The sequence below is a fragment of the Spizellomyces punctatus genome (genome assembly GCF_000182565.1).
Source record: "Spizellomyces punctatus DAOM BR117 chromosome Unknown supercont1.19, whole genome shotgun sequence".
Lineage (NCBI taxonomy): Eukaryota > Fungi > Chytridiomycota > Chytridiomycetes > Spizellomycetales > Spizellomycetaceae > Spizellomyces > Spizellomyces punctatus.
The window spans coordinates 487,268-510,850 of record NW_015971555.1 but is presented as its reverse complement, the minus strand read 5'-3'; the positions used below and the strand labels follow the sequence as shown (position 1 = coordinate 510,850).

Genomic DNA, 23,583 nt, shown 5'->3' with positions numbered 1-23,583 from the left:
GTCCTCCCGAATGATATTGACGGACGGTATTAACTCTCCCAACGGTTGATTGCCACACTCCACGTTGCAGTCTATGGCTCAAGGGTCGCAGATGCCATATCGAGATGATTTGATTCTTACCTTACGACTAGCTTCGGAGGGAAGGAAACGTTCGTTATGGAATGCTCACCCTCTAGCAATTACGCCTTCCTTGTCCAGTCCCAGAATGCCGGGGGGTGAACACCCCTGCTATTTTTCGTGCTCCATGTCTGACTGTGTGGGGATTTTGCTAGCGTAATCATTAGTTGTGTCGCATATATTGGCGAGGGGGCCCAGGGGGGACACTCGCGTTACTAGAAAGTCCGCTCTAGTTGAGTGTTCAACGGGCGATTAACGCGACTGGGCTGGAGTCGGGGTTGGGCCAGTGGAGATTATGTAACGCGACGCGAGTCGCGTTTGCCCGTCTTTTAACAAACTGAAGATTCCTGGCCATCCTTCTACCCAGCCCAGACAGCACCAACGACCAGTCAGTAAAAGTTAATATTTCTGACAACCGAAAACCTTGGGTTCTCTTTTCTTTACCCACTACCCACTACTCACTATGGCATTCTCGAGCAACCACTTTCGCTCACCTCGCATGTGGTTCGCACTGGCAGCCGTGGCCTTCCTCTTGTTCGTTTCCGTCCCCTGGGGTCGTCCGACGGAGATTACCAGAACAAGCTTTGGTATGCCTAAAAGTTGGTATGAAAATAAGATAGCTTGGCGCACCCGTGCAGGTAAGTGCGGATCGCGCAGCCACGCTGTTTCTTCACATTGTTAAACAGTCGATTAATGGTTTACCTTCTTCTGCTCCTAGCCATTGAGCAAAACGCATTTTGCCGCACCGCCGCGGTGACCCCGCTTCCCGACAAGACCGTTGAAAAGACCATCGATTTGGATGGGGTATCCTACAAGCTGACACTGTATGACACGGGCATGGATGCCGTATCGGCCATCATCATTCGCACAGGCGTGTGGGAACACGCAGCAACAAGACAAGTGCTTTGGGCTCTGAAGCTTGCGAACGACGTGAGGGGACAAGATCGAGCAACGTTCCTCGATATTGGAGGCAATGTCGGGTGGTACACAGTCACGGCTGCTGCGCACGGGCATCGCGTGGCAGTTTTTGAACCGATGCCCCAGAATGAGGTAATTCCAATGTACAGGCTTGAAGTTTTGAGCAAAATGTATTGAACGCTGACCCCTCTACTTTGGCTGTTTCTAGTACCTTATCCGGCGATCTCTCTGTGCTAACCGAGACTTGGCCCGTCATGTTGACTATTATGCAATGGGCCTTGGCGCACAACCCGACGAGTGTCGTATCATCTCGCATAACGAAAACCATGGAAATGGCATCCTTCAGTGCGGCGAGGACAGCAAGAAGCCAGTAGCCGACCAGCACGGCGTCCGCGCCGATGTTTCCATTCACACTCTTGATGGGATTGTACAGGACGACCGGCGTGCGGGCGAATTTGGTGTCATGAAAATGGATGTCGAAGGCTTTGAAAGCGAAGTGCTGAAGGGTGGCGAAAAATCTCTTTTTGCAACCGATAACAGACCGCCCATGATTATGATGGAGTACATACCCTCACTTCAAGCTCGCCTTTTGGGTGATGATCCGACAGGGATTCTAACGCTACTCGATGGCTACGGTTATGAAATTCGGACGTCTTGGTTCACTCACGAAGCCAAGGCAAAAGATTCTACGGAAACCGGCAAAGTGTACAACAGCTTCTTGGGGGAACCGGCAGTGCGGCCATCGGAGTTTAAGGCATGGTCCGACACCCATCCCACGGTCGATATTTTCTTGGTTCATCGGTCTTTTGTCAAGGAGGCAAAGACTTGGATTAGTGCCCGTTATTGAGTGTACCATACTTTGTGATTGTGTGAAGATATAATGCTTGGGAAAATAAATATCATCTGTGTGTAACAACCTTAGCAGTCTCTCTAGTTCGCCGCACTCTTTTATCTAAATTAGGGTCTGTTTGCACATTATGTGGCTGCACTAACGCAAGTTCGTTGTTCCTTGTGTATATGCACTAGATGCACCCGAGAGGAGAGTTGGGTCTGGAAGGCCGGGACACACCTTCGAGTTCAGTTCAAAAATGTTATGGCGAAAATGGGAGGTCATCGTATCTTCAGTAGCAGGAAGCCAAATCTGGTGTGTATTAAGAGACTCGTCAAATACCGGTACGGACCCAAGCTAGTAGGCAGTGTTGAACAATATGTGCAGGGTCCACTTGTAATGTACCAAAAGAGAGAACACATGACAACTATATCTGAAGACGTGCTGTTGGCAAAGACATCTACTCCAAATATTCTTGTCAACTCGCCTGAATTTATTTGTGGGGGAAAACAACGCAACTGGGTCGCTACTGCTCCGCCTCTTACCTTCAGACCCTTAGAACTCATTCTGTGCCCAGCCGCGCAAGCTTCGGTTCGGTGAGCAAAGTTTCTCGGCGACATCCCACCAGATCTCAAAAGCACTTTGATACATGGGATGCTGTCCTTGAGGCCAGTTGATATCTTTCCTGTTTGCCGCCCTAGGTTTTAGGTTACCAAGGGGGCCAGAAGAAAAGTGAATTGCGTATGTGAAGGTGACCACTTGATCCACAATCCACCATGGGAACCAGTGTGTTTTCTCAGTGGGGTTCCCCAAATCCTGTGTGAGAAGTTCGACCGAGCCTAGGAGCATGCCAGATACATTTCCAAAGGCATTATTGATAAGATCCATGTCATATGTGGCAGCACCCCCGGCCTCCATCTTGTCTGCGACCTCCATGAGTCTCGAAAACAGGTACCGATGTGGCTCAATGACCATCATAATGGATGGCAAGTAGAGTGAGTATTTGGGGAGGGAGAAGAGAGAGTCCACATTCCGCAAGATGATAGTGCTAGAGTATATGGATATGATCAAAAGTCAGGTTCCAGAAGCACCGCAAAACGTCGTCCATGAAAACTTACTCAGAGTCAAGGTATATGATCCGCTTGTAGTCAATGACCTTACGGATATGGAGCTTTGTCTGCTTTCCCGATGATCCCATACATTCCCTTGGCTGTTTGGCGATGTTCCGTGTAGGTTCTTCATCTCAATCATTTGGACCAGGCGCGGTTTTACACCAGCAGCGTGCATGGCGTCGATCGACTTTTGGGTGACCTGTGACCTACTTCGAGTATTCAGTGAAATGGAAGCAGCTGTGTCATTTACGAGAGGGGCCTGGACCGGACATATTTCGAAAGTATGCAATGCAAAACCAGGAAAGTATTGCAGATGCAAATCAGAATATTTCGGGAAAAAAAGGAATGCAGTGGCCAATGCCAATGTGCTGGTGATCAATCCGAGGCTTGTACATTGGTAGATGCAATGACCGCCGTATATGAAGAGTTGGAAAAACTTACCGAGGGACTGGAGATCAATGCAGCGGATGAGTTCCTTGCAAGTTTCACTAATTATGTCAATAGTCAATGGCATATGATTTGCATGACTGGCACGTAGATTCAATGTATGTGGATTCAAAGCTGGATGTGCTCGACTTCATCAACGTAAGCAAACAAAGGCATGCTCCTTGGGCTCATCCATTCTAACATTTGTGTAAGTGGCGGGCACAGTGTTCCCGACGAGTCTTGCCGGACCAACACGATCGTTTTCGAGGTGAACGTCTCCATCCTGCTAGCGACATATGTTTTCTCCATGGCCCCCGGTCCTAAGAGACTAATGACACGACTCTACAACTGTGCTCCTTCTATGCATAATGTTGTCGGGTACTTGGGGCCCCGCCACGCAACGCTTCCGAGATTCATTGCTCTGCTGTGCGCTGTGTGCTTGATAGCGTCCACACCGTGGTGGAGTTTATCAAGGAGGTCGTTCAAAGCGGCATTACCCGTCATTGATATGATTGATACCCACTTCCAATGTCTCCCAAATTGCGCATCGCCGTAAGTTGGTACTAGTCAAACAGCGCATGACAACAAATGGCACGGCTAAAAGGAGACTTTTTGTCCTCGTTTAAAGGTTTCACTGTTGTTAAGTGAACGGTCGACTCTTGATGTCCTTAACCTCACTGGCCACGTCGGACATTACAGAGCTCGCAGAACTGGACGTATGTGCTTTCAGCAATGCGCCATATGCAGACATTTCATCAGAATTCAAGTCTGCTCTGCCGGACCTCTTCTGGCACAAATTTCTCGCCGTCGACGACGTCGACTTTGATGAAGAGCGAGGTTGGATTGACCCTCGTCCGCAATGTGATCGCATTATCAACACCAGCAATCTGGGCATTGTCCTCCCACAGATACAAATAATGCACGAGATTTTTGACGGAAAACACCGGAACAGCACAAGGCCATCGTACCACTGATTCTCGAGGTTCATGATGACGTGAAATTTCCGAGAAGCTGGTTCAAAGATTTGATCACACATGACAGCTCAAGGGTTGGCATTCTCATCCCCTATAGGGTCCCGCATTTGGTCAATGAAACTGCCAATTGGACCCGGTGTTCGAACCGTTAAAGAGGACCGAGGTGTACGAGCTCGCACACCCCATTCATCGATGGCTGCTCAAACGGGATATGATCGAAGACCTGGGAGATTATGATCCTCTCCTTTCTCGTTGGGAATACGAAGATGCCGATTCCTACTACTTCGCTTGCTTCATCTCCTAGTGGGAATGCCTCGCGGCTGCTCGGTCCATTATGTACAATAGAGGAAGTGGAACGTAAGAGTCAACCCGTGCATTGTGGTAAAGTTATCGATCTGCTACCATATCTCGATAACCGATATGGGACAGGGTTTCGTTACCATTACAACTGCGACGCCAGAAAACTATTGATTCCTGGGGCGGATTTAATCGCTAGTGGGACGGAGGAGATGTGCCATCTGTATGCACAAGCCGTAAAAGAAGCGCTGCTGGACATGAGGAGGTACAGAAGGCGCGTCCCTGGGCGGTCGTTGCAGGACTGGAGGTTTATGAGAACTCGGTCTGTGCGTAATATTACATATTCAATAAAGGATTAGAAAAGACTTCCTCATATGCGACCCCTATAAAGGCTGCTTGAGACTACCAGAGTTGTGTTGTGAAGTTGCACTCAGTTCCTGTTGACTAAAACTTCAGTGGAATGCCCCAAACTTCCTTGGAGGTGGACAGTTTGACGAAGAGTTTAGGTTCCACCCTTCTGCATGGTGCTTGTTGACTGTACCAAAGACCTCCTGAACGCGAAGTCCCCTCTGGTTAGGTCTTTCTCTTGTTGAAGTGTACTACGTAGTGATTCTGACCTTATTACCGTTCCTCGGCTGGATTTCATCTGGTCGCCACATCCTATATAGCTCTACCTCAATGGCAGAATTCAACTCGGTGCCTCTCTAATAACTATGTAGGTGCCGCTGTATTGGCCCCCGAATGCTCCGTCGTGCGTTGATGGCTGTCAATGTTTGATTAGGTAACACGTCGGCCTGCTGCGCTTCGCGTGGATGAGAGGACGCAGTTTCTGCCCATCAACACGTAGCAAAGCCAGTCCCAATCCACCCACGGATCCATGCTCGCCACACGCACCGCACTTCTTCAACGGCTCAAATTCGTAGCTGCCAGGAGATTCTCGGCAGTGGTTTGTTTGGCCTTGATTCTATTTTCCGCGTCGCACCTAGGCAAGTCGCATCTCGACTCTGCGATCCGCACATTGGGTGGTCGTCCTCCGGAGTCATATGGCACTAATAAGTGCTCAAAAGTGGCCTTGGTTTTCTCTGGCTACCTTCGAACAGTCCGATCTACAGCGCCCTTCTGGCGGCGTTACGCTTTGGACGATCCAGTACAACCATCGATGGACGTTTTCTACTTTGGTCCACACCGCTTTTGGGATGATGACGGACCTGATTCTGAGCTAGTCACATTGCAAGTGCTTGAATCTTTCTTTGGGAACGGCAAAGTCAAGGGTTTGGGGACCTACATACAGAATATGGCGCAGACGCAAGCCATGTTGGCGGAACACGGTATCCCGGAAGTCGTACCCTTTTACTTATCCGACGGTCGTTTCATTGCGAATCAGTTTGCCTCTCGCCATCTGGAACAGTTCAGATCCTGGATAACAGCCATCCGGCTCGCTGTCGACCATGCCCTCACCCAATGCGGCGAGCCGTACACCCATCTTCTCATAACAAGAGGGGACGTGTTGCCTTATCATTTTTTCCGACTTCCACGGAGTTCCGAGGATATCGTACTTTACGAAATTGGCTCTGGAGCCCACCCTCGCCGCGCGTACCATGCCGGCTTTCTGTTCGGGTTGGATCATCGCGCCAACACCTCCCGTCAGTTTAACGACCAATTTGTCTGGATTCCATTCTCAGTGGCACAGAATATCAGGCCGGGACTGGATGATTTGCTCAACATGTGGTCGCGAAACGAAAGTCTGCCAAACCCAGAGACTAGCATGCACGATCTGCTTGTGCGGGCGGGAGCCAAAACGGTGGTAAGTCGCTTACTTGACTTTCGTGGTGTTGAGAACCACCTCAAACTTATCTTGTATCGCCTGCGTGCGCAAAAGATCGGTTACGATATGGCGCCAATGACAATCCTTCGCCGTCATGAATCTCCCGAGGAACTTTCAAATGTCGAGCCGAAATTCAAAAAAGCAGATGATACAGTGGGAAAGGTCCCATACGGATGGGACCTTGAAAGAAGCCGGCGGGGATAGCGGTCTGCCATATCTGGCTGTGGCAGTATACATTATGCTATGTAACTTGTTACATTATTAAGACGATGTTCGTAATTAATACTGTGGCTATACAATAACAAGCAAACGCCAACTCTCCGGTGACGTTCCCGTGGCATCGATTACATTTATTCATTTTGTACACCCTTGAATACAGGTATGATACAATACAATTATCCGTCATAAATGAGGATGTACAGGTCAGAAAACCGCTGTACCGTCGACAATTTGTGGACGGATCAAGGGCTTCTTGTATTCCGCCAAAAAGAAGTTCAAGTCGTCTGGAACTCCAATTCCCCACATCCGGTCACAATGCTTGGTGATATATTTCTTTCCATCGCGAATGCCGTAGTTGTAGACTGGGGCTACATAATATTCCCCGTTGCTCTTGTCACCGGCGTCCATCATTTGCTGCGCGTAGCGAACAAAATCCGATCCCTTTCGCCACATGTAGATACCTGTTGTGGCAATGTTGGAGATGGGTTTCTTCTCTTGGATGTCTTGGATGTGGCCATATTCGTCCAATTTAGCATAGGACCACTTGACATCAGGTTCGTCCTTGATGAAGGTAGAGACAACCCCGTCTACACCGTCGGTCATGCTGGCCACGAACTCGGCCGCGTCCCATTCCAAGAACTGGTCGGAGTTGGCGGTCAAAAGGGGTACGTCCGAGTCGATCAAAGACTTTGCCTTTAGTACGGTGCAGGCTGCGCCTTCTGTGAGGCCATCAATCTGGACGATGTCGCAACCGGGAGCGATCGCGCTAAGTTTTCTTCCCAAATCGTACTGTGCATAATGCTCTCGCTGGACGACAAAGATGAAGTGCGCGTCGGGGACGCGCATATTGTCGACGACAACCTGGATCATGGGCTTGCCGCGGACGGGGATGAGAGGCTTTGGATCCTTGTATCCAGCTTTGGCAAATCGGCTGCCTGCGCCGGCCATGGGGATGAGAATGTTGATCTGCGTGGAAAGGTTAAGAAAAGATCAGTCTATTATGTACGCAGCTAGCGAATGAGTGCATATGCGAGACGCCAGGTACTGGCTGCGCAGCCGTGTGCTCCATTAGATCCTAGCTGGACATACCTTGGGGACAGCCATCTGGGGAGTGCTGGTGGAGGAAAGCATCGTACGGATGTGAACAAAAGCAGTGCGGAGGGTTTATATGGTTGGAATAGCTTGGATGCAAGTAGCGCGAGCAAGGAAGCGGGTGAGCTTAAGAAGTAGAGTGTGAGCGTGGACGCGGACGCGTTACCCCTAAACCATCGGCATATGGTCCCCCAAGGTCGAACGCGCTTTACCGCTTCAAGTACGTAAGCTTACCTAACTATAGCTGACGCGTGATGGCCTCGTCGCTGCCTATACAATACCGCGTGTCATTCGCCAATACGGAACATCAATCGCAAGGACTCCTGCTAAATTCATGCAAAACTCTGTCATGTTGGCCGACACCGCCGAAACTGCTGGAGGTAGAGAAGTTCCAGTCATTATTGCCCACCGAGGCAATACGCGTGGGCCGAGGAAGGAATTGGAAAATACGCTACCGTATATACAGGACGCCATTGCGCAGGGTTTTGATGTAGAGGTGGACGTGTGGAGCATAGACGGTAGGCGCACGGTTTCACATCTGACTCTAATATGACGGCTGGTTCATGTCTTAACATGAATGAATTCATCATTCGCACCGCCATTCAGGCCAACTCTTTTTTGGCCACGACGAGCCGGAGATTCCTATAGAACCTTCGTTCCTTGACCAGTACGCTGGTAATTTGTGGTGTCATGCAAAGAATGTACATGCACTGGCATATCTGCTGAGCCGTCGTGATGTATTGCGTTCTTTCTCACACGATATCGACCCGCACGTTATAACGTCCGATGGCCGTATCTGGACATATCCCGGCAGGGAGTTGGTAAAAGGAGCAATCTCGGTCATGCCTGAAAGATCGGATCATCAAACTGGCATTTGGAACTGCTATGGCATATGCACAGACTTCGCCACACTGTACGCTACGTATGTCGAAATGCGGACACGGAACAGAAAGAAGCTTGTGGGGCATCGCACCAAAAAAGAAAGCGACTACATCAACCCATTGATTGTGGATAAGCTTCTGCACCATACTCTCATAGACGAACGGAGGTGCCTTGCAGTGTATACGTACTACGATGACTTTGCTCCGACACCTGCCTGGTCAGCTTTGAACACATACCTGGCCAAAGAATTGGGCAACCAGAACATCTACGACGTTGCTGGCCCAATTTCGTTCGTTCATTGGACATTTATGCAGATCCTTGGTTTTGAACAGTGGGAGGAACACAGTGCTACATTTGCTTGTCATCAGTCAAAGTATCTTGCCATCTTGCGGGAAGAAATGGCAACCTTGTTACCCCTCACAATCAAGTGGTCTGGCTTGGTGGCAGTGTCAACCGGCCTTGTCATGCTCGGATACCCATCGGTGGACGTGAATATCTGGCGGCAGCGAATAGAAAGCCGCTTGGAGAAGGAAGGATTGCCATTTCGGCGGTATCAAAACGACATTGTGCACTCAACCATTTTGCGTCTTTCCGCGGATGTATCGCCCGAGCACCTGATTGCCGCAAGCGACGCATGGCAAGACGTCTTCTTTGGAACACTGACCGTATCGAAGTTCCAGGTCGGTAGATCGAGCTGGAGAATGCAACCCACAGAGTGTGTGACCGTGGATGTAGTAGAGAACAATGGCCGCTAATTAGTCGTGACAATCACTTTGTTTTGGGCGGGTGCAGGCCTGTGTCACGAACGCATCTGTGATACACTTCCAAGATATTATTAAAAGTGCTTATGTAGACATTCCTCTATTTAGTTATATTTTGTTTGTACATGGGCATAACCTTGCTCTCAGAAGTGATTTCTACCGGGGAAATCAGTGTTCCAGGCGCTAAGTTCAATAAACAACACTGCATGGCGATAATCAAGACGCCCCATCCAAGCAGAGCTACAAATTACAGGCTTTCGACGTTGTCCTGCATCTCTGGTCATTCTTCCGTATTGGTCTGTTTCAGGTAAGCTTCCACATCCTCCGGGAGGCCCAAAGGCCAGTACCCATTACATGGGACAGCTTTGAAGTGCATTCCGTCGATGACAGCTCCTTTGTACGCTGTACTCACGTAGTACGCTCCGTCGACCATGTTTTTGGGGTCCCGCATCATCTCTTCTGAGTATTTGACGAAGTCGGATCCACTCCGCCAATAATAAACACCGGCAGTGGCAATGTCGGAGATCACTCGCTTCTCTGCAACATCCACGATCCACCCCTTCTCGTTCACATTTACGTATGAATAACGAGGATCGGAACGAACCACGGTTGCTATCCCGCCTTGTACTCCCGGTTCATCCATGAGATATAAGAAGGTATGCGAGTCCCAGTCCAGGAGTTGGGTACAGTTGGCAATGAGGAGTGGAGTGGAATCATTTATGTACTGTTTCGCTAAGAGCACCGAGGCTGCTTGTCCCAGAGTCTCTTCTTCAGCCACGAGCACCTTGCAGTTGGGTTTCAGTACGGCCAAAAGGTACTTTAAGTGATATTCTTCATAATCCCGGCGTGGAACTACAAAGATGAAATTTGCGTCTACGTGCAGACTCTCGACTGCCAGCTGGAGCACAGGACAGCCGTTGACCAGGGCCAAGTACGAGGGGCATGTAGTGGTTGGGTCCTCTTTCGTCGTGACCCGAGGCCCGCTTTCAGAGCCGACACATGATTCAAAAGTGGAGCGCTCAACGCGTGTCACCCTCTTGTTCATAGGAATGACCACGTTCAAGGGGCTCCGCCATTTCACCCGCATAACTTGATTTTCTTGGGACCGGTTAATAGCACCAATTGCATTGAGGATACTCTTTAGTGTAACGTTTTCAGGAACATCAACTGGAAGGAGGTGACATCCGGAAAGAAGAGCAGACTTGCGTCCGACCTGAGAATCTTCCAGGATGATAGTTTCCTTTGGAGAGACTCCGGCCCGCAGACACGCACATAGGTAAATGGCCGGACTCGGTTTGGGTTGCGTAACATCTTCACAGCTAATGATCGCGTCAAAGAGATCGAGGACATTTTTCTTGCGGAGCATGAGCTGTGGAGAGCTCCCAAATCAGCTTCCCGCAAAAAGGCGTGTTTGATTGAGTCGAGTATTTGCTTACCTCAATGGTCTTATAAATACTGTTGGAACCGCAGTAGATGAGATACCCAGCATCCTTGAGGCCTTGCAAAACGGCTCGAAGTCGAACGTCGGGTTGAAACGTATCAGCAATCACTTCGAAAGTTTTCTGTTGCTTCAGATCCCAGATCATTCCATGTTTCGACACCGGCTAAAATAGGCCGACCCAAATGAAGAGACATGAGCACAGAGTACTAGGGAACAAGAAGCGCTTGGAGGCTTTGCTTCCACGGAACGAAGGGGCTCTTACCAATCCCCGCTCAGTAGTGAGCTTATCCAGCTTCGTTTTAGTGGGAAGGCCGTCAAAGTGGGCCAAATGGTCCTCATAATTGATCACATACTTGGGGCCGACGATCTCCAACGCTCGATTGAGAGCCACATAGTGCAGGTCCTTCGACGAGAACAGAACACCGTCAAGGTCAAAGACGACCAAACGGATTTTGGTGCTGGTTGGGGTGTTCATGCTTTTCACATATGATTCCTTTCTATGAGTAAACACCCAGAGAGGCACAAGCCAAAGTACTTGTACGGACAAGTTGGACAGCAGTACATGTTATGAGGCGACGGCCCAGAAGTCGAGAAACGCGTCATATCGTAAGCACCTCCGACCAACGCGTAATTACTCTCGAGTCTCGACTTGAGTAGTAGCCTGTCCGAATTTCGACTCTATAAAATCGTGAAGAAATCTATGCTCGGTGCCCAGTGCATCTTCATCTACCGCTATTCTGAAAAACATGATGCCTCAGAATTCTCTAGCGCATGCGCTCGTAGCCCGCTTCGGGCCGGCCATGTTGTCGTTCATGAGTCTTGTCCTTGTACAGACCACGATTGGGCTCGTCTACAAGCTATCTCAGGCGAAAGGAAATTACAGATTTTCCCAAGCATCTGCATTGGCACTTGCGGAATTTACAAAGTTCTGCATCTCGACAGCGCTTTACCGCAAGTCGCTGAAAAGTCGACCGGATGCCTACAGTCTCGTACCTAACGAACAAACCTGGAAGGGGCGCCGTCAAGTAAATGGACTGTTTCAAAGCTGGATTAACGAAGTGCCACCAAAAATGATGAGGAGCATCGCGATGCTGACCCTGATGTGTAAGTGACGGTGCTTCATTCTAACCTCCATGATAGCCGTCTTGCGGGGTACTCACGAACGCGATCTCACAAATTTCAAATAAAAGATGGGACTAACAACCATTTGACATTCTATCTGTTCCGTCTGGCGGATCCTGGGACCATTCAACTCGTCAAGTCCGGCTCGACACTAATTTCAGCTGGAATCCTATATCTTTTTCTCGCAAGAACTGTCAGCTCATTGCAATGGATGGCAATAGTCCTCCAGGTAAGGAATGTCACTTCCTCATTTCCCTTTTAGAAGAGTTATTGAGCTCAGCTTTCTTGCAGGTGTGCGGGTTGATTGTCACGCAATATCGGGACGGCGGAACTGTCTACCCTATCTCACTTTACGCGTTTCTCCTCATCTCCACTTGCATTACTTCGGTATGCAGCTGCATCAATGACCATCTGTTGAAGCAGCCAGTCTCAATACACGCCCAAAATATGGTTCTGTACGCGAGTGGCTTCCTTCTCAACGTCACGGTTTATTGCTGGCTTGCCTGGCGGCCAGGAAGTACGGAACCCGGATTTTTCGAGGGCTACGACGAATTTAATGCCGTGATGGTCGTTTTCATGAATTCGATTATTGGACTCGTCATTACCGCTGTATATAAGTGTACGTTTTTGCCGCTCCTTGTTGTTCTACTTCCGGCAGCAAGGAGAATACTGATCAAATGTGTTGTCGACTTCCAGATGCGGATGCAGTTATAAAGTGCCTGGCCCAATCCGTTACAACGGCCCTTCTGATCGTGTTGTCGACAGTTCTTCTTGGATTGCCGATAACACTATTGACAGCCGTCGGAAGCATCGTCCTGTTCGTCAGCACGTAAGCAATTGTATATCTTATCTTCTGCTGATTGAAGGTACCGGCGATAGCTAACCAAAGAGTGTCTGTCTAGCTACTTGTATTTGGGTTACGGTCCGTCTCGGAGCCCCAATGCCACACAAAACACTTCCTGCGAAGGTTCGACTCGGCCTGCCTCCAAAAGTGCTGACGCCACCAAACGCCGACCGGTTCTGGGTGTTGTAATTGTCGCCGTCCTGGTTTCATGCCTTCTGGGATTAGCTATGTTTGGCGATTCATTTTCGAGCACCGCTATGGTGGCCAAAGCTAGTCGGACTGTTGCCTGATGTTTGGAGGGCGAGGGAATCTGTTGGGCAATGTGCTTGGGAGCAGCATACATACCTGCCTACATATATAAATTGAACATGCATATGGTCAGTAGCCTTCATACAACCTAATGAGTCTTAGATTGTTAAAATGTGACATTGAGAAGTTGACGTTTTGTGGCGAGCGCTTCCACATATCTGCTTACATGCGATATCGCACCGTCGGTATGACCGACTATGATATTCCTCAGTATAGACGAGGAGCCACGTAGGATTGAGCGCCTTCCTTCCGTCCTGCCTTCCGCAGCACGTTGCCGTTTTGCTCCCACGCAGTACCGAGAGATGTCGGAATGACTGTTTTCATGAGAGCTTCCCACAAAGACAATGTCTGTCTGTCAGCATCTAGGCGCGCACAGCAGATTAGCGTGCAAACCCGATAGGAGTGATGGGTAGGTAGCACATATATAAGAAGCAAGTAAAGCAAAAGACGCAGTGATTAACTACAAAACCACATGATGTAGCACGTATCGAGGAATCAGGCTCAAAAGCTAGCTTCTACTATCCCTCCTAACCCTTTTTGAGATGGTGATAGCACGGTGGGAAGAAGCGAGTTTTTTGGTGGATCGTTCTTCATAGCCAAGTACTTAAGAATATCAAAAACCGCAACGAAAACTCCAGCAATTCTATATATCGATGTTGTCCACATCTTGCCCAAAGAGGAGGGTAGTTCCGGCGATTGTCAGCACTGTTTTTAAAGTGTCCCATGACCTGAAAGGTTACAGCGGCTTTTGCGCGAGGAGTAGAAAGAATGGCGGTGAGTGGTCTCGATGAGTTGTCCATGTGTATTACATGGAGCAGGGAGGAGAATGAACTCCCTAGTTTGTTTGATCAGCCCAAACCCTGGAAAGTTACTGCAAACCGCCAACAAGCAGGAAACAAGCAAAGCTCCGGAAATCCTAAACACGCTCTTTCTTCTGGTTCACCCCGTCCCTCCTTCGGTTTTGCACCCACAGTTGATGGAGGGATACCGAGAGTCCCCATTATGCCGAAATATAGTCCTCGGGGGCTCTACAGATAGTTCCCGCACAGAGGCAGTGGTGACACGGATGATGATGACTACAAGGGAGGTGATGGCGTGTCGAGTTAGAATGACGGAGTAGAGGGTATATTGGAGGAACGTGATGGTAGAGAGGTTGAGGATTTTACTCGCATTCCCCATAATCTGAAATCACTTGTTGATGCGTCTTCCAATGAGGCACTCAACTCTCCAGTTCCGTCAGCCCTAGAAAGAACCATTAGAAGAAGCGCCTAGTTGGTTGCTTCAAGAAATACGCTGTGGAGTGCCAACCGAACCTTCCATAACTGGAAGCCTTGTTTGTCATGAATCCCGAGAAGTACATGATCCGTCGTAGGCATTTCATTCCCAGTCCTGCAGTTTTCAATCCTGGTTTGGATGCTGCAGCACATATTTTGACAAGCTCCCCGACGTTTCATCACTATGAATTTGCATGCTGGTTCAAGCCTGAGCCCCAACAGCATGGGCAAGCTTTCTGTCCACCAGGATATGTTACATCTTTTGATTGGTTTTCCGACCAGAACAGAGTAGCTAGGAGGGTGCAGGAAATTTCGAAACGATGCCTGCTGTTGTCGGTAAGAATGTTTGGACATTTTGCTCCATAATCCACCGTTAGCATTGAGACTTTTCTAGGTCAGCATTTTAAAAGGAGGTTGGCTGTAATCAACTTTGCCATTCAGCAAAAGACCGAAAACTGGCTTCCTGATGATGGGCAGAAGGAGCTAGATTGCGACAATTAAGAGCCCAGCTTGCAATCGCCTTTCCCTTGCAAGTACATGTATCTTGGAAGGTTTGTCAAGTATGTATGTCCTCCTTCACAAGCCGTTGTTTAGCACTGTGCTTGCAGCTGGAGATTTGACACGCATGTGTGCATCTGGATGATCTCCAAAGCCCGAATTGTGCCAAGATTCGTACAGAATGTTCAAACCCAAATGAATGGCTCTTTCAATTCTGAATACTCTAGAAATTTAACCCATGTGGGGACACCCGTGTAGCCCGATATGCAAGTGCCAAGCTCATCCTTAATTCTGGCTGAGCACCATCAGTTTTGCAATTACGCAGCCATGCTGGAACGTTCACAGTACATGAAGGTCATTAACAGATAATGGCTTTACAACCACAACAAGATGGGGCCGAGTTTATACCGCTGGAGACATTTATGGAGTCAATTGCGCGAGACGCGCGGCTTCCAACTTTACGTTCAAGATAAACTTGCTAGTGGGCTCGTTGGAGAATTTAGCTGCTGTTGTCAATCAGGTTTGGACCCTGTGCACTCACGGCGAACTTGTGCTGCCCAACGCTCGCGCTCGCTTCCTACGAGTGCGCATATTGTGATTATCGTTTCACGACGAGTGGTATGGGCGTAGACGCGTGGTTATGCGAATCATCATCTTCCCATGATGGCACCAACGTAGACTCGGCGGATACCGATAAGGTAACATTTCTCCACTTCAACGATGCGGTAAGCCAATGTGTTTAGGATCCTTGAAAAGCATCTAGTCATCTTTGTTCCGCGATAGTATAATATTGGAAATAACCATCTTCCGCGCTTCGCTCACGCCCTAAAACGTGCAAGGGACAAATACCCAAGTGCGCTAACTGTTTTCAGCGGTGACGCATTTAGTCCATCAGTTGAGGCTGCAGTTCTGAAGGGTCGGCACATGGTTCCCGTGTTGAATGAACTTCAAGTCGATATTGCATGTTATGGCAATCATGGTACGATAAGGACAGTTGGGGTTTTCATGCCGACAAGGATTTAATCTAGTTCCAGATTTCGATTTTGGCGAAGAGGTTTTGCTCGAGCTGAAGCGTGCCTGCAATTTTCCGTGGCTAATGTCAAATGTAGTGGATTCGACCGGTAGATTGCTTGCAGATGCTAAGGAGTATATGGTCGTCACACATCAAGGCTGCAAACTGGGCTTCTTTGCCTTGGCGGGAACGTAAGGACCTTGGCGCTCTACATTTACCTGCTTTCCACTGAAGGCCAGCTGTATTTTTCCATTTGCGTTATTCTAGCGACTGGTCGTCAAACTGCCAACATTTGCCGCCGGATGTACGCATCGTTGATCCTGTGGTAACAGCTCAACGGGTATGCCGCTTGTTGCGTGATGAGTATAGAGTAGATCTCGTCATAGCCTTGACCCATATGCGGTTACTTGAGGACCGAACGGTGGTAGCTGGATGTAAAGATATTGATCTGATCTTGGGCGGGCATGACCATGAGTACATGATTGATACGACAGATAAGTGTGTCACGATCGTGAAAAGCGGCAGCGACTTTTGTGAACTCAGTCTCGTGGGCCTGAAGCTGGATTCTGAAATGATTTGTATCCTGGATGTGTCTGGTAGAGTGGGCAGCTGCGGTAGCAGTCTGGGCGCTGTTTGGTCATCTTGGTCTCTTACCGCTTCCTTTCCCAAAACAGTCGAGCGTATACATAGTATGAGCCACCCGAAGGACGAATCAATGCAAGCAATAATCGCGACAATTCAAAAGGAGATGAACGCTATCACTGACCGAGAGCTACTGTACTGTGACGTCGAACTGGAATGCCGTTCGGTAGTCGGACGAACGATGGAGACAAATATGGGCAACTTTCTAGCGGACATTCTGCGTGCGTATTATAGCTGTGATATCGCAGTGGTGAATTCGGGTAGCATCAGATGCAACAAGATCATCCACAATGGGAAATTGACCGTCCAAGATGTGTTTGGTAAGATTCTGAACGCGGGCCGGAAGCACTGCTAACACTGACTCTCGGTTGCCCACAGGCATTTTACCGTTTGGAAACATCTTTGTCGTCAAGCGTATCTCCGGTCGCGACTTGCTCACTGCCCTGGAAAACAGCGTCGGTGACTCTCGAATGGATGGCCGATTTTTGCAGCTCTCCGGACTTCAGATTATCGTCGATTTATCTCGGCCAGAGGAACAACGGATTGTCTCCGCATTTTACTATACTGATGGATTGCGTGAGCCGGTGGATCCTTCCAAAGAATACGATGTTGCGATGGTCAATTTTATTGCGGACGGGTATGATGGTTATGATGCATTTTGTAAATCGGATCATGTCATTGGACCAGAAGCGGGTATTACCGAAACGGCCATGTTGATCGAGACGTTTGATGTTAGCGGGGACTTTTCTGAAAGAGGCGCACGGGCACGCAACAAGGTAGTAATAGAGTATCGTGACGGATTACCAGTAGTAGCACCAACTTTGGATAATCGAATAGTTTTTACATAGTAGTACATTTTAATTGGGAATAGCAGTCATTCCAGCAATGTTTGTATATTTTTGTATCTGCAAGTGGTGAAAAGGAACGTAGAATACGAGTTTGGGTTGTAGATGCAGTAGAAAAAGCTTGTCAAAATGCAGATGTTTCCTTTCAGACTAGATCAGGAATCCGTTGAAAGGTCGACTGTTCAGGAGATGATTACTCTGTGCTCTGTTCGTAACTACCAGCTACTATTTCGTGATGCTTTACATTAGTATCTAATCTATCTTTTCTATCCAACCCGAAGAGATGTAAGCCATTTTGTTTTGAGCCCTATGCACTACGGATTAAACCGTCCCATCATAATCTCTTTGTCCATCTTACTTGATTTGCAAAAGAAAGCCTTCACCCATTTCAAAAATTGGGGGCCCTTGCGATTGACCATCTCATGCTGGGTTTTGCTTGTGGAGAGGCTTCATTGCATTAGCATTGGTGAATCTACTAGAAATCTTCAACACAACGTTTATCAGATGGCGCTTACAGTATCGGCAACAGCAGCCTTCAGATCTGAGGAATCGATTTTCTTCTACTGAAGCAACACTGCAGTGGATCGAAGGAGGAAATAACGCGCATTTCTTCATCAGAGCGCAACCTGACGGAAAAGAAGGCCGTCCCTCCGGATTGGATAAGGCGAAGAAAGGCAGGATTTAACTTTGACGAAATAGAGAATGGGGTTTCTTTTAACATTACCAGCCTCGCAGAATGCAGCAGAAATCTTTCCCCGGATCTCGGAAGGGTCTTGGTGATATCAAGTTTCGGTGGCGGGTCCGAAGTGGTCATTTTACCACCTTTGCTAATCTATTCAGATATCCTAAAGTTTGAACTGGTTGTCTTACGGGTCTACGCACTTTCACCCACAAGTCTTTCAAGCAGAGCACTTTACAGATGAGCTCGCTTGCGATAACCCACCATAAGGAAGTACTGTTCGGCAACTTTAAAGACCTTACGCCCTTAGTCTGCCATTTCTTTTGCCCGTTCACTTGGCATTTCCTTTGCCTTTTCGTTCGCCGTTTCGACCAAAGCAGGAGTGGACAACTCGGAAATTGGTTGTGGTCGATCGGAAGCTGACGATATACGTAAACATCAAGAGCATTCAAATGTGTATCATTCCTTCCATCTTCGGATTATAAAGGCGGCCGCTATCTGATATTTTTTTTTCCTCTCGAAGCTGTGCCGGTTGGCGACAATATCATGGCGGTGGAGACAAAAAAACTTTAAAAAGTTAATCTGTGTAATACTCATGGATTTAGAATCTTGGTTTTTGAACGCGTCAGCTAAGACGGCAGTTCAGCTAAAGAACGCTGTTATGTAGCCCTCGCAGTTCCCGATAGCAGCAGCTGCAACAAACCCCAACATGGAAGAGAAGTCCGGTTAGTCCCCCTGGGTCTTTTCCTGAATGCAGCTACTGGGGCTTCTTTCTAACTGCCAGCTGCCGTAGAGGAGAAATGCATTGTCATAGAAGACGGAGAGATGCGGGGACTTAGCACATTGCCGATGACTCCCATCAGGAAACTGCTCGTCTTTGGTGCTTTGCTATCAGCCGTATTTTGCGGCAGTTTAGATGAAACAATCGTGAGTACGGAAAGCAGTGGGCGCGGACGATACTCGGTAGAGAAAGGCTCATATCTAATTACAGGTCGCGTCGGTAGCAACGAATATGGCTTCAGAATTCCACGCTGTCCAAGCATTCAGTTGGATAGCGATCTCATACATGTTGTGCTTAAATGCTACGGAACCTTTATACGGTAAGTCAGATTGTCTCGCAGACGCGCGCCCATCTGCCCTCGACTGATATGCAACATCTCAGGAAAACTATCGGACATCTTTGGACGAAAGGGTGAGAGTGCGAAGCATCGCTCCCACCTGCGAAGGAATGCTCTAATACCCAATTCTGGAAGCGATGATGATTGTGGCCTTGGTGATCTTCCTTGCGGGGACCATCGGATGCGGTGTAGCTACAAATATTGCAATGTTGCTGGCTTTCCGAGCCATAAGCGGCATTGGCGGAAGTGGGATGATCGGCCTCTCTTTCATCATTGTAGCTGAAATCATACCAATTTGTGAGCTCCTCAAAAAGACCTACACATTTACAGCATTCATGACTGTATTTGTCCACTGCAGAAAAAAGACCCAAGTATCAAAGTTTGCTGACAAGCTCTTTCGCAGTGTCCAGTGTGCTCGGACCTATCCTCGGTGGAGGTATGTTCCCTCCAACATCTCACATACCTGAACCTGCAAATCTAATGCGTCATAGTCCTTACTCAGTACCTGTCCTGGCGTTGGTGTTTCTATATTTGCATCCCTCTCGGTGCTATTTCTCTGGTGGCGGTGGTATCTATGCTTCCGGCCGAACCCTCTGGCACAGCATTCCTGCATAAATTGAAGCGAGTAGACTTTGGTGGGGCCATACTTTTGGTTGCCTCGATGGTGTGCCTGCTCATCCCCATTGTAAGTTGCAAATCCCATCACGGGATTGTCTGCGTCCTCTATTTATTTGACGTGCCATGCTTTAGAGTCTTGGCGGAGACCAATATGCATGGGATTCTCCTGTGTCTGTCACTTTGCTCGTATTGGCGGGTGTCGGTCTCGTTGCCTTTGTGTTGGTTGAAATACACGTGGCCGCGGAGCCCATCATTGCTATGAGGTTGTTTCGGAATCCAAACACGGTTGCGTCGTTGATGACACTGTTCTTCCTTGGAATGTCCTTTACCGGATTCTTATATTACCTGTAAGCCTGAGCATGGAGATGCTTCCGCTGCCATGACTAACCTTTTGCTCCTAGACCTGTCTGGTTCATTGTAGTTGACAATCGCGAGGTACCTCTACGCTTTGTTTTTCTTCACACTGAATTTACTCATAGTGTTGGACTAGACGTCAACCGCCTCGTACCGACTGCTACCTATTTTCCTGGGCATCACCATTTTTGGCATTGTGAGCGGCTTTTTATCTGAACACGTTGCTAAACGACTTCCCAGGTGGCTTCCCGCCTATACATTTTTCATCCATCTGGGCAATCTATTCTTTCTGGCCGGAACCATCTCATTGTCCTTCCTTCATAAGGATATTTCGTCCGTAGCGGAGATCATGTTCCTCATCGTGTTCGGAATCGGGCTCGGTCTTGTGTTGCAAATGGCCTTCTTTTCTTGCCAAGTGGCCATTGATCCTAAAGGTATACTATGTTCGAACTATCACTTTTGTACATGGTAGCTAAATGCTCTTTACCGTCAGATATCGCGGTGGTCAATGGATTGGCTGTATCTTTCCAAAACCTTGGAGGAAGCTTGGGAATAGCAATTATGGGGAATATTCAGGCATCGCGTCTGCGTAGCGCCTTTACGCAAATGCCCGAAGGGATCTTGGTGAGTCTCTAGGACCCAAATAGGGGAGGTCTGTCCTTGCAGTGTATTAGGGGCCCAGTCTCTCATAAATGCGTATGCAGGCTCCGTCGGCGTTCGAGGATGTGCGTCACGATCCGAGTCTCATCTACACCGGTCGGTTTAACGATACCCAACGATCCTACCTCATCGACGCATACGAAGACAGTCTTCAATTAGCATTTAAGGTGGCTATCGCCTTCACTGCAATGTGCGTGTTGCCAGCGTTTTTTATCAAGCGCGTCCCCATCTCCAAGAGTGAAGAGGAAGAAGCTGGAGACACTATCGAAGTCACCTCGCAAGCCGCTCTAAGTCCCAAGGCTGCAGTGTGAATCGCCGCGTGATATGACCAAGTAGCTGGATAGCTCAGATAGAATAGATAGATAGATGCTATGTTGTTCCATTTTTCGGGAATAAAAATTGTAATTGTCGCACCTCCATGGGGATTACCGGCCACCAAGGAATCTCAAGCCCCTATATGGACTCCATACCAGTATGAGCAAATGAGATCTGTCCGCGAATGCTGCTACTGCCGCAACTCGCTAGTGGGCTCGTAATGTCAAATATCTCTTGCAAAGCGCTCATGACCGAATGAGCAAACTTCGTTTTAGGTAGGGAGCCCTTTCTGTCGCATGAATTCTGTGATGAACATCATCAAGGGTTAGGGTTATTAAAAAAAGCATGTAAAGCAAAGCAAATCCAACAATCTAAACTCGTCCCTCAGCTCTGCCGTGGTCCATAAGGCTTGGCTGTTCAAGTGGCTTAATGATGTACCTTCCGTTCGAAGTTGCTTATTGATTCCGATTGCCTGGGTACCCCGCGCGACTCGTTTTTGTGGTGTCGCTCGGTCGGTCCTTGATGATTGATCATGTCATGCTGCTGTTATCCTGTATCACTCGGCTAACCTCTGTCGCTTAGCGTTAGGGTTTAGGGTGTCTATTAGGTTGTGATATATAGATAGATATACTAAACTAAATGGCAGAAACCAAGTTACGGGACCAGGAGCTAGCGACCGCAAATGAATTGACGGCGCAGAGGAGTTGACCGCCGCGAAGGGATTGATGACCACCAAGGAATTAACGACCCAAAGGGATCAACGACCGCACAGGCGTTTTACGACCACGAGTGAAAGGACGACCGCGAAAGGAGGAAGACCTAACCAAGACAACAATATCACTGTCAGCGGAGGGACCTGGCCTCGCTCCAGGAAACCGCCGCTTCAGAAGAAGCCGCCGGTCCAGAGGGGACCGCCATGGGTAGAAGAGCCCGTGCGGCGGAAGAAACTGCCGCGCTAGAGGAAACCGCGGCGCCAGCAGAAACCGCTGCACCAAGAGGAAAACGACGAGAGCCTCCGGCATTGCCGCTGCCGTGTTCCTCGCTGGTGGAAGGGACAGTGGTAAGGCGTAAGTGGGAAGAAGCATTCTACAGCTGTTTCTGTTACATCAGTCTGCATTGGATAGCATTGATAGCACTGGTTTAGGGTACCAGCAGCATAGCATCCCGTAACATCTTGTATATTTTTCCCAGTTGAGCACTAAGTCCAATAAAGTGTAGTTCCCCATTGCAGTTCCATGCTCTTGCATTTTTTCAAGTCCAGTCCCATTCGTGCCCGGCCTTCTTCAGAGTCCGGGTAATCAGTCAGTATGTTGCATTCCCCCACATATCGGCATTTACCGTTGATATCCAAAGATTTCACACGGAAGTTTGTATGGAATTCGATTCGTTCGCCACTTGATGGCCAATTGTCGTATCAGAGGAATGTTGATGGGCACGGAACCATCGGCCGATGCACTGTGCTGCAGCTTGATGGGTAACAGATAATTCTGGGCCATCGGGTTCCCTTTCTCCTTCCGTCACCACGCCTCCTGTCTCCGGTTGTGCTTGTATAAACTCCATGCCACTTGTTCATCCTGAGCCTGAATTTGTGCACCTCCCATTCGAGATAAAATCTAGATTTCTTCCAGAGCCCATGAGTAAACGTCCCCGTGTGCTGCCAGCGTACCCCAAATGGGCGAATCCATCTTGCGTGCCGGGGTAGCTGAGTGCAACGCGGTAGATGTCTGTTAAATCCCGCTTGTGTTTTCTGGACGTATTGTTCCCGGGTCCAGTCCAGTGAGAGCATCGGCAATTGGGGTGCGTTGCATCCGTCGGGAATCCGTTTCAAGGAGGATATATCGATATGGAAAGAAGCTGTGAAATCGTCTGGTGTAGAAGCGCAGCGGACACAGCTGGAAATCAAGGATCTCGATTAAACACGGCACTAGGGACCTTCTGTGCGTACCATTGCAGGAGCACAAATCGGAACGGGAGCCATATGATGACAAGAAAGCGACCCGAAATGCGAGATGAATGCAAACATTACCGACGGGCGTGCGGCCAATTAGCATTGGCAATATGCCGGAACTGACCATGTCGGAAGAGGTGCAAGGAGATGACCAAACAACTGGATCCTTCGGATATGAGTCCCTACTCACGGCAACGATGTCGCGATGGTCAGAAACGGAAGAGCGGGTGTTGAATGAGCATGAGGACGAGATGACAGCGATGGGAACGTTGGAACCGTCAACTTCTACCATCAGCGGCGGGGCGTTCTTGACTCTTAAGGAAGATGGAACCTGCCGCATGGTGTTTTAACTTTTCGACCATCAACCGCTGATTAGTAGCTCTTGTGTGACCCCTAAAATCTGTTGATTAAGTCTTGCGTCCGATGGCCAGATGGCAATGCCTCTCGACGGT

General features: G+C 48.7%; 10 protein-coding genes across 10 annotated transcripts; 7 read left to right on the top strand and 3 right to left on the bottom strand.

The window, feature by feature from the left end:
* The first annotated feature begins 457 nt into the window (after window positions 1-457).
* SPPG_08207 (FkbM family methyltransferase) lies at window positions 458-1,962 on the top strand. Its single transcript, XM_016756367.1, has 3 exons — window positions 458-755; window positions 836-1,167; window positions 1,244-1,962. Exons 1-3 carry the CDS (start codon window positions 581-583, stop codon window positions 1,880-1,882), a joined length of 1,146 nt encoding a protein of 381 aa, XP_016604665.1. The 5' UTR covers window positions 458-580; the 3' UTR covers window positions 1,883-1,962.
* A 457-nt stretch (window positions 1,963-2,419) lies between these two features.
* On the bottom strand, window positions 2,420-3,062 carry SPPG_08206 (uncharacterized protein; the record flags this gene model as incomplete). The annotated part of the gene is made up of 2 exons (XM_016756366.1): window positions 2,420-2,912; window positions 2,983-3,062. The coding sequence occupies 2 exons, from the start codon at window positions 3,060-3,062 to the stop codon at window positions 2,420-2,422; spliced, it is 573 nt and encodes a 190-aa protein (XP_016604664.1).
* Window positions 3,063-5,496: 2,434 nt separating this feature from the next.
* On the top strand, window positions 5,497-6,822 carry SPPG_08205 (uncharacterized protein). Its single transcript, XM_016756365.1, has 2 exons — window positions 5,497-6,477; window positions 6,553-6,822. Exons 1-2 carry the CDS (start codon window positions 5,551-5,553, stop codon window positions 6,700-6,702), a joined length of 1,077 nt encoding a protein of 358 aa, XP_016604663.1. The 5' UTR covers window positions 5,497-5,550; the 3' UTR covers window positions 6,703-6,822.
* SPPG_08204 (phosphatase/phosphohexomutase) lies at window positions 6,702-7,971 on the bottom strand. Its single transcript, XM_016756364.1, has 2 exons — window positions 7,807-7,971; window positions 6,702-7,683 (listed from the first exon to the last, which is right to left on the bottom strand). The coding sequence occupies exons 1-2, from the start codon at window positions 7,846-7,848 to the stop codon at window positions 6,922-6,924; spliced, it is 804 nt and encodes a 267-aa protein (XP_016604662.1). The 5' UTR covers window positions 7,849-7,971; the 3' UTR covers window positions 6,702-6,921.
* Window positions 7,972-8,102: 131 nt separating this feature from the next.
* On the top strand, window positions 8,103-9,692 carry SPPG_08203 (uncharacterized protein). The gene is made up of 2 exons (XM_016756363.1): window positions 8,103-8,327; window positions 8,416-9,692. The coding sequence occupies exons 1-2, from the start codon at window positions 8,144-8,146 to the stop codon at window positions 9,444-9,446; spliced, it is 1,215 nt and encodes a 404-aa protein (XP_016604661.1). The 5' UTR covers window positions 8,103-8,143; the 3' UTR covers window positions 9,447-9,692.
* Window positions 9,502-11,450, bottom strand: SPPG_08202 (HAD hydrolase, family IA). Its single transcript, XM_016756362.1, has 3 exons — window positions 11,156-11,450; window positions 10,889-11,056; window positions 9,502-10,821 (listed from the first exon to the last, which is right to left on the bottom strand). Exons 1-3 carry the CDS (start codon window positions 11,366-11,368, stop codon window positions 9,733-9,735), a joined length of 1,470 nt encoding a protein of 489 aa, XP_016604660.1. The 5' UTR covers window positions 11,369-11,450; the 3' UTR covers window positions 9,502-9,732.
* Window positions 11,451-11,564: 114 nt separating this feature from the next.
* On the top strand, window positions 11,565-13,295 carry SPPG_08201 (uncharacterized protein). Its single transcript, XM_016756361.1, has 5 exons — window positions 11,565-11,997; window positions 12,084-12,244; window positions 12,307-12,634; window positions 12,712-12,844; window positions 12,918-13,295. Exons 1-5 carry the CDS (start codon window positions 11,640-11,642, stop codon window positions 13,147-13,149), a joined length of 1,212 nt encoding a protein of 403 aa, XP_016604659.1. The 5' UTR covers window positions 11,565-11,639; the 3' UTR covers window positions 13,150-13,295.
* Window positions 13,296-15,312: 2,017 nt separating this feature from the next.
* On the top strand, window positions 15,313-17,582 carry SPPG_08200 (uncharacterized protein). Its single transcript, XM_016756360.1, has 6 exons — window positions 15,313-15,665; window positions 15,724-15,919; window positions 15,975-16,143; window positions 16,220-16,548; window positions 16,627-16,914; window positions 16,973-17,582. Exons 1-6 carry the CDS (start codon window positions 15,561-15,563, stop codon window positions 17,440-17,442), a joined length of 1,557 nt encoding a protein of 518 aa, XP_016604658.1. The 5' UTR covers window positions 15,313-15,560; the 3' UTR covers window positions 17,443-17,582.
* Window positions 17,583-18,827: 1,245 nt separating this feature from the next.
* SPPG_08199 (uncharacterized protein) lies at window positions 18,828-21,179 on the top strand (the record flags this gene model as incomplete). Its single annotated transcript, XM_016756359.1, has 12 exons — window positions 18,828-18,843; window positions 18,912-19,045; window positions 19,110-19,218; window positions 19,281-19,310; window positions 19,372-19,577; window positions 19,640-19,672; window positions 19,739-19,921; window positions 19,987-20,201; window positions 20,256-20,289; window positions 20,345-20,642; window positions 20,702-20,832; window positions 20,913-21,179. The coding sequence occupies 12 exons, from the start codon at window positions 18,828-18,830 to the stop codon at window positions 21,177-21,179; spliced, it is 1,656 nt and encodes a 551-aa protein (XP_016604657.1).
* A 2,062-nt stretch (window positions 21,180-23,241) lies between these two features.
* On the top strand, window positions 23,242-23,481 carry SPPG_08198 (uncharacterized protein; the record flags this gene model as incomplete). The annotated part of the gene is made up of 1 exon (XM_016756358.1): window positions 23,242-23,481. The coding sequence occupies one exon, from the start codon at window positions 23,242-23,244 to the stop codon at window positions 23,479-23,481; it is 240 nt and encodes a 79-aa protein (XP_016604656.1).
* Window positions 23,482-23,583: the final 102 nt, after the last annotated feature.

Coding starts and splice junctions, on each gene's coding strand:
- SPPG_08207 (XM_016756367.1), top strand. CDS start 581: ATGGCATTCTCGAGCAACCACTTTCGCTCACCTCGCATGTGGTTCGCA. Junction 756..835: donor AGCTTGGCGCACCCGTGCAG/GTAAGTGCGGAT, acceptor TTCTGCTCCTAG/CCATTGAGCAAAACGCATTT. Junction 1,168..1,243: donor AACCGATGCCCCAGAATGAG/GTAATTCCAATG, acceptor GGCTGTTTCTAG/TACCTTATCCGGCGATCTCT.
- SPPG_08205 (XM_016756365.1), top strand. CDS start 5,551: ATGCTCGCCACACGCACCGCACTTCTTCAACGGCTCAAATTCGTAGCT. Junction 6,478..6,552: donor GGGCGGGAGCCAAAACGGTG/GTAAGTCGCTTA, acceptor CGTGCGCAAAAG/ATCGGTTACGATATGGCGCC.
- SPPG_08204 (XM_016756364.1), bottom strand. CDS start 7,848: ATGCTTTCCTCCACCAGCACTCCCCAGATGGCTGTCCCCAAG. Junction 7,684..7,806: donor CCCAGATGGCTGTCCCCAAG/GTATGTCCAGCT, acceptor CTTTCCACGCAG/ATCAACATTCTCATCCCCAT.
- SPPG_08203 (XM_016756363.1), top strand. CDS start 8,144: ATGCAAAACTCTGTCATGTTGGCCGACACCGCCGAAACTGCTGGAGGT. Junction 8,328..8,415: donor GGACGTGTGGAGCATAGACG/GTAGGCGCACGG, acceptor ACCGCCATTCAG/GCCAACTCTTTTTTGGCCAC.
- SPPG_08202 (XM_016756362.1), bottom strand. CDS start 11,368: ATGAACACCCCAACCAGCACCAAAATCCGTTTGGTCGTCTTTGACCTT. Junction 11,057..11,155: donor TCACTACTGAGCGGGGATTG/GTAAGAGCCCCT, acceptor GGCCTATTTTAG/CCGGTGTCGAAACATGGAAT. Junction 10,822..10,888: donor GTATTTATAAGACCATTGAG/GTAAGCAAATAC, acceptor AGCTCTCCACAG/CTCATGCTCCGCAAGAAAAA.
- SPPG_08201 (XM_016756361.1), top strand. CDS start 11,640: ATGATGCCTCAGAATTCTCTAGCGCATGCGCTCGTAGCCCGCTTCGGG. Junction 11,998..12,083: donor CGCGATGCTGACCCTGATGT/GTAAGTGACGGT, acceptor TTCAAATAAAAG/ATGGGACTAACAACCATTTG. Junction 12,635..12,711: donor CATTACCGCTGTATATAAGT/GTACGTTTTTGC, acceptor GTCGACTTCCAG/ATGCGGATGCAGTTATAAAG.
- SPPG_08200 (XM_016756360.1), top strand. CDS start 15,561: ATGGGCGTAGACGCGTGGTTATGCGAATCATCATCTTCCCATGATGGC. Junction 16,144..16,219: donor TTCTTTGCCTTGGCGGGAAC/GTAAGGACCTTG, acceptor GCGTTATTCTAG/CGACTGGTCGTCAAACTGCC. Junction 16,549..16,626: donor TTGTATCCTGGATGTGTCTG/GTAGAGTGGGCA, acceptor TTCCCAAAACAG/TCGAGCGTATACATAGTATG.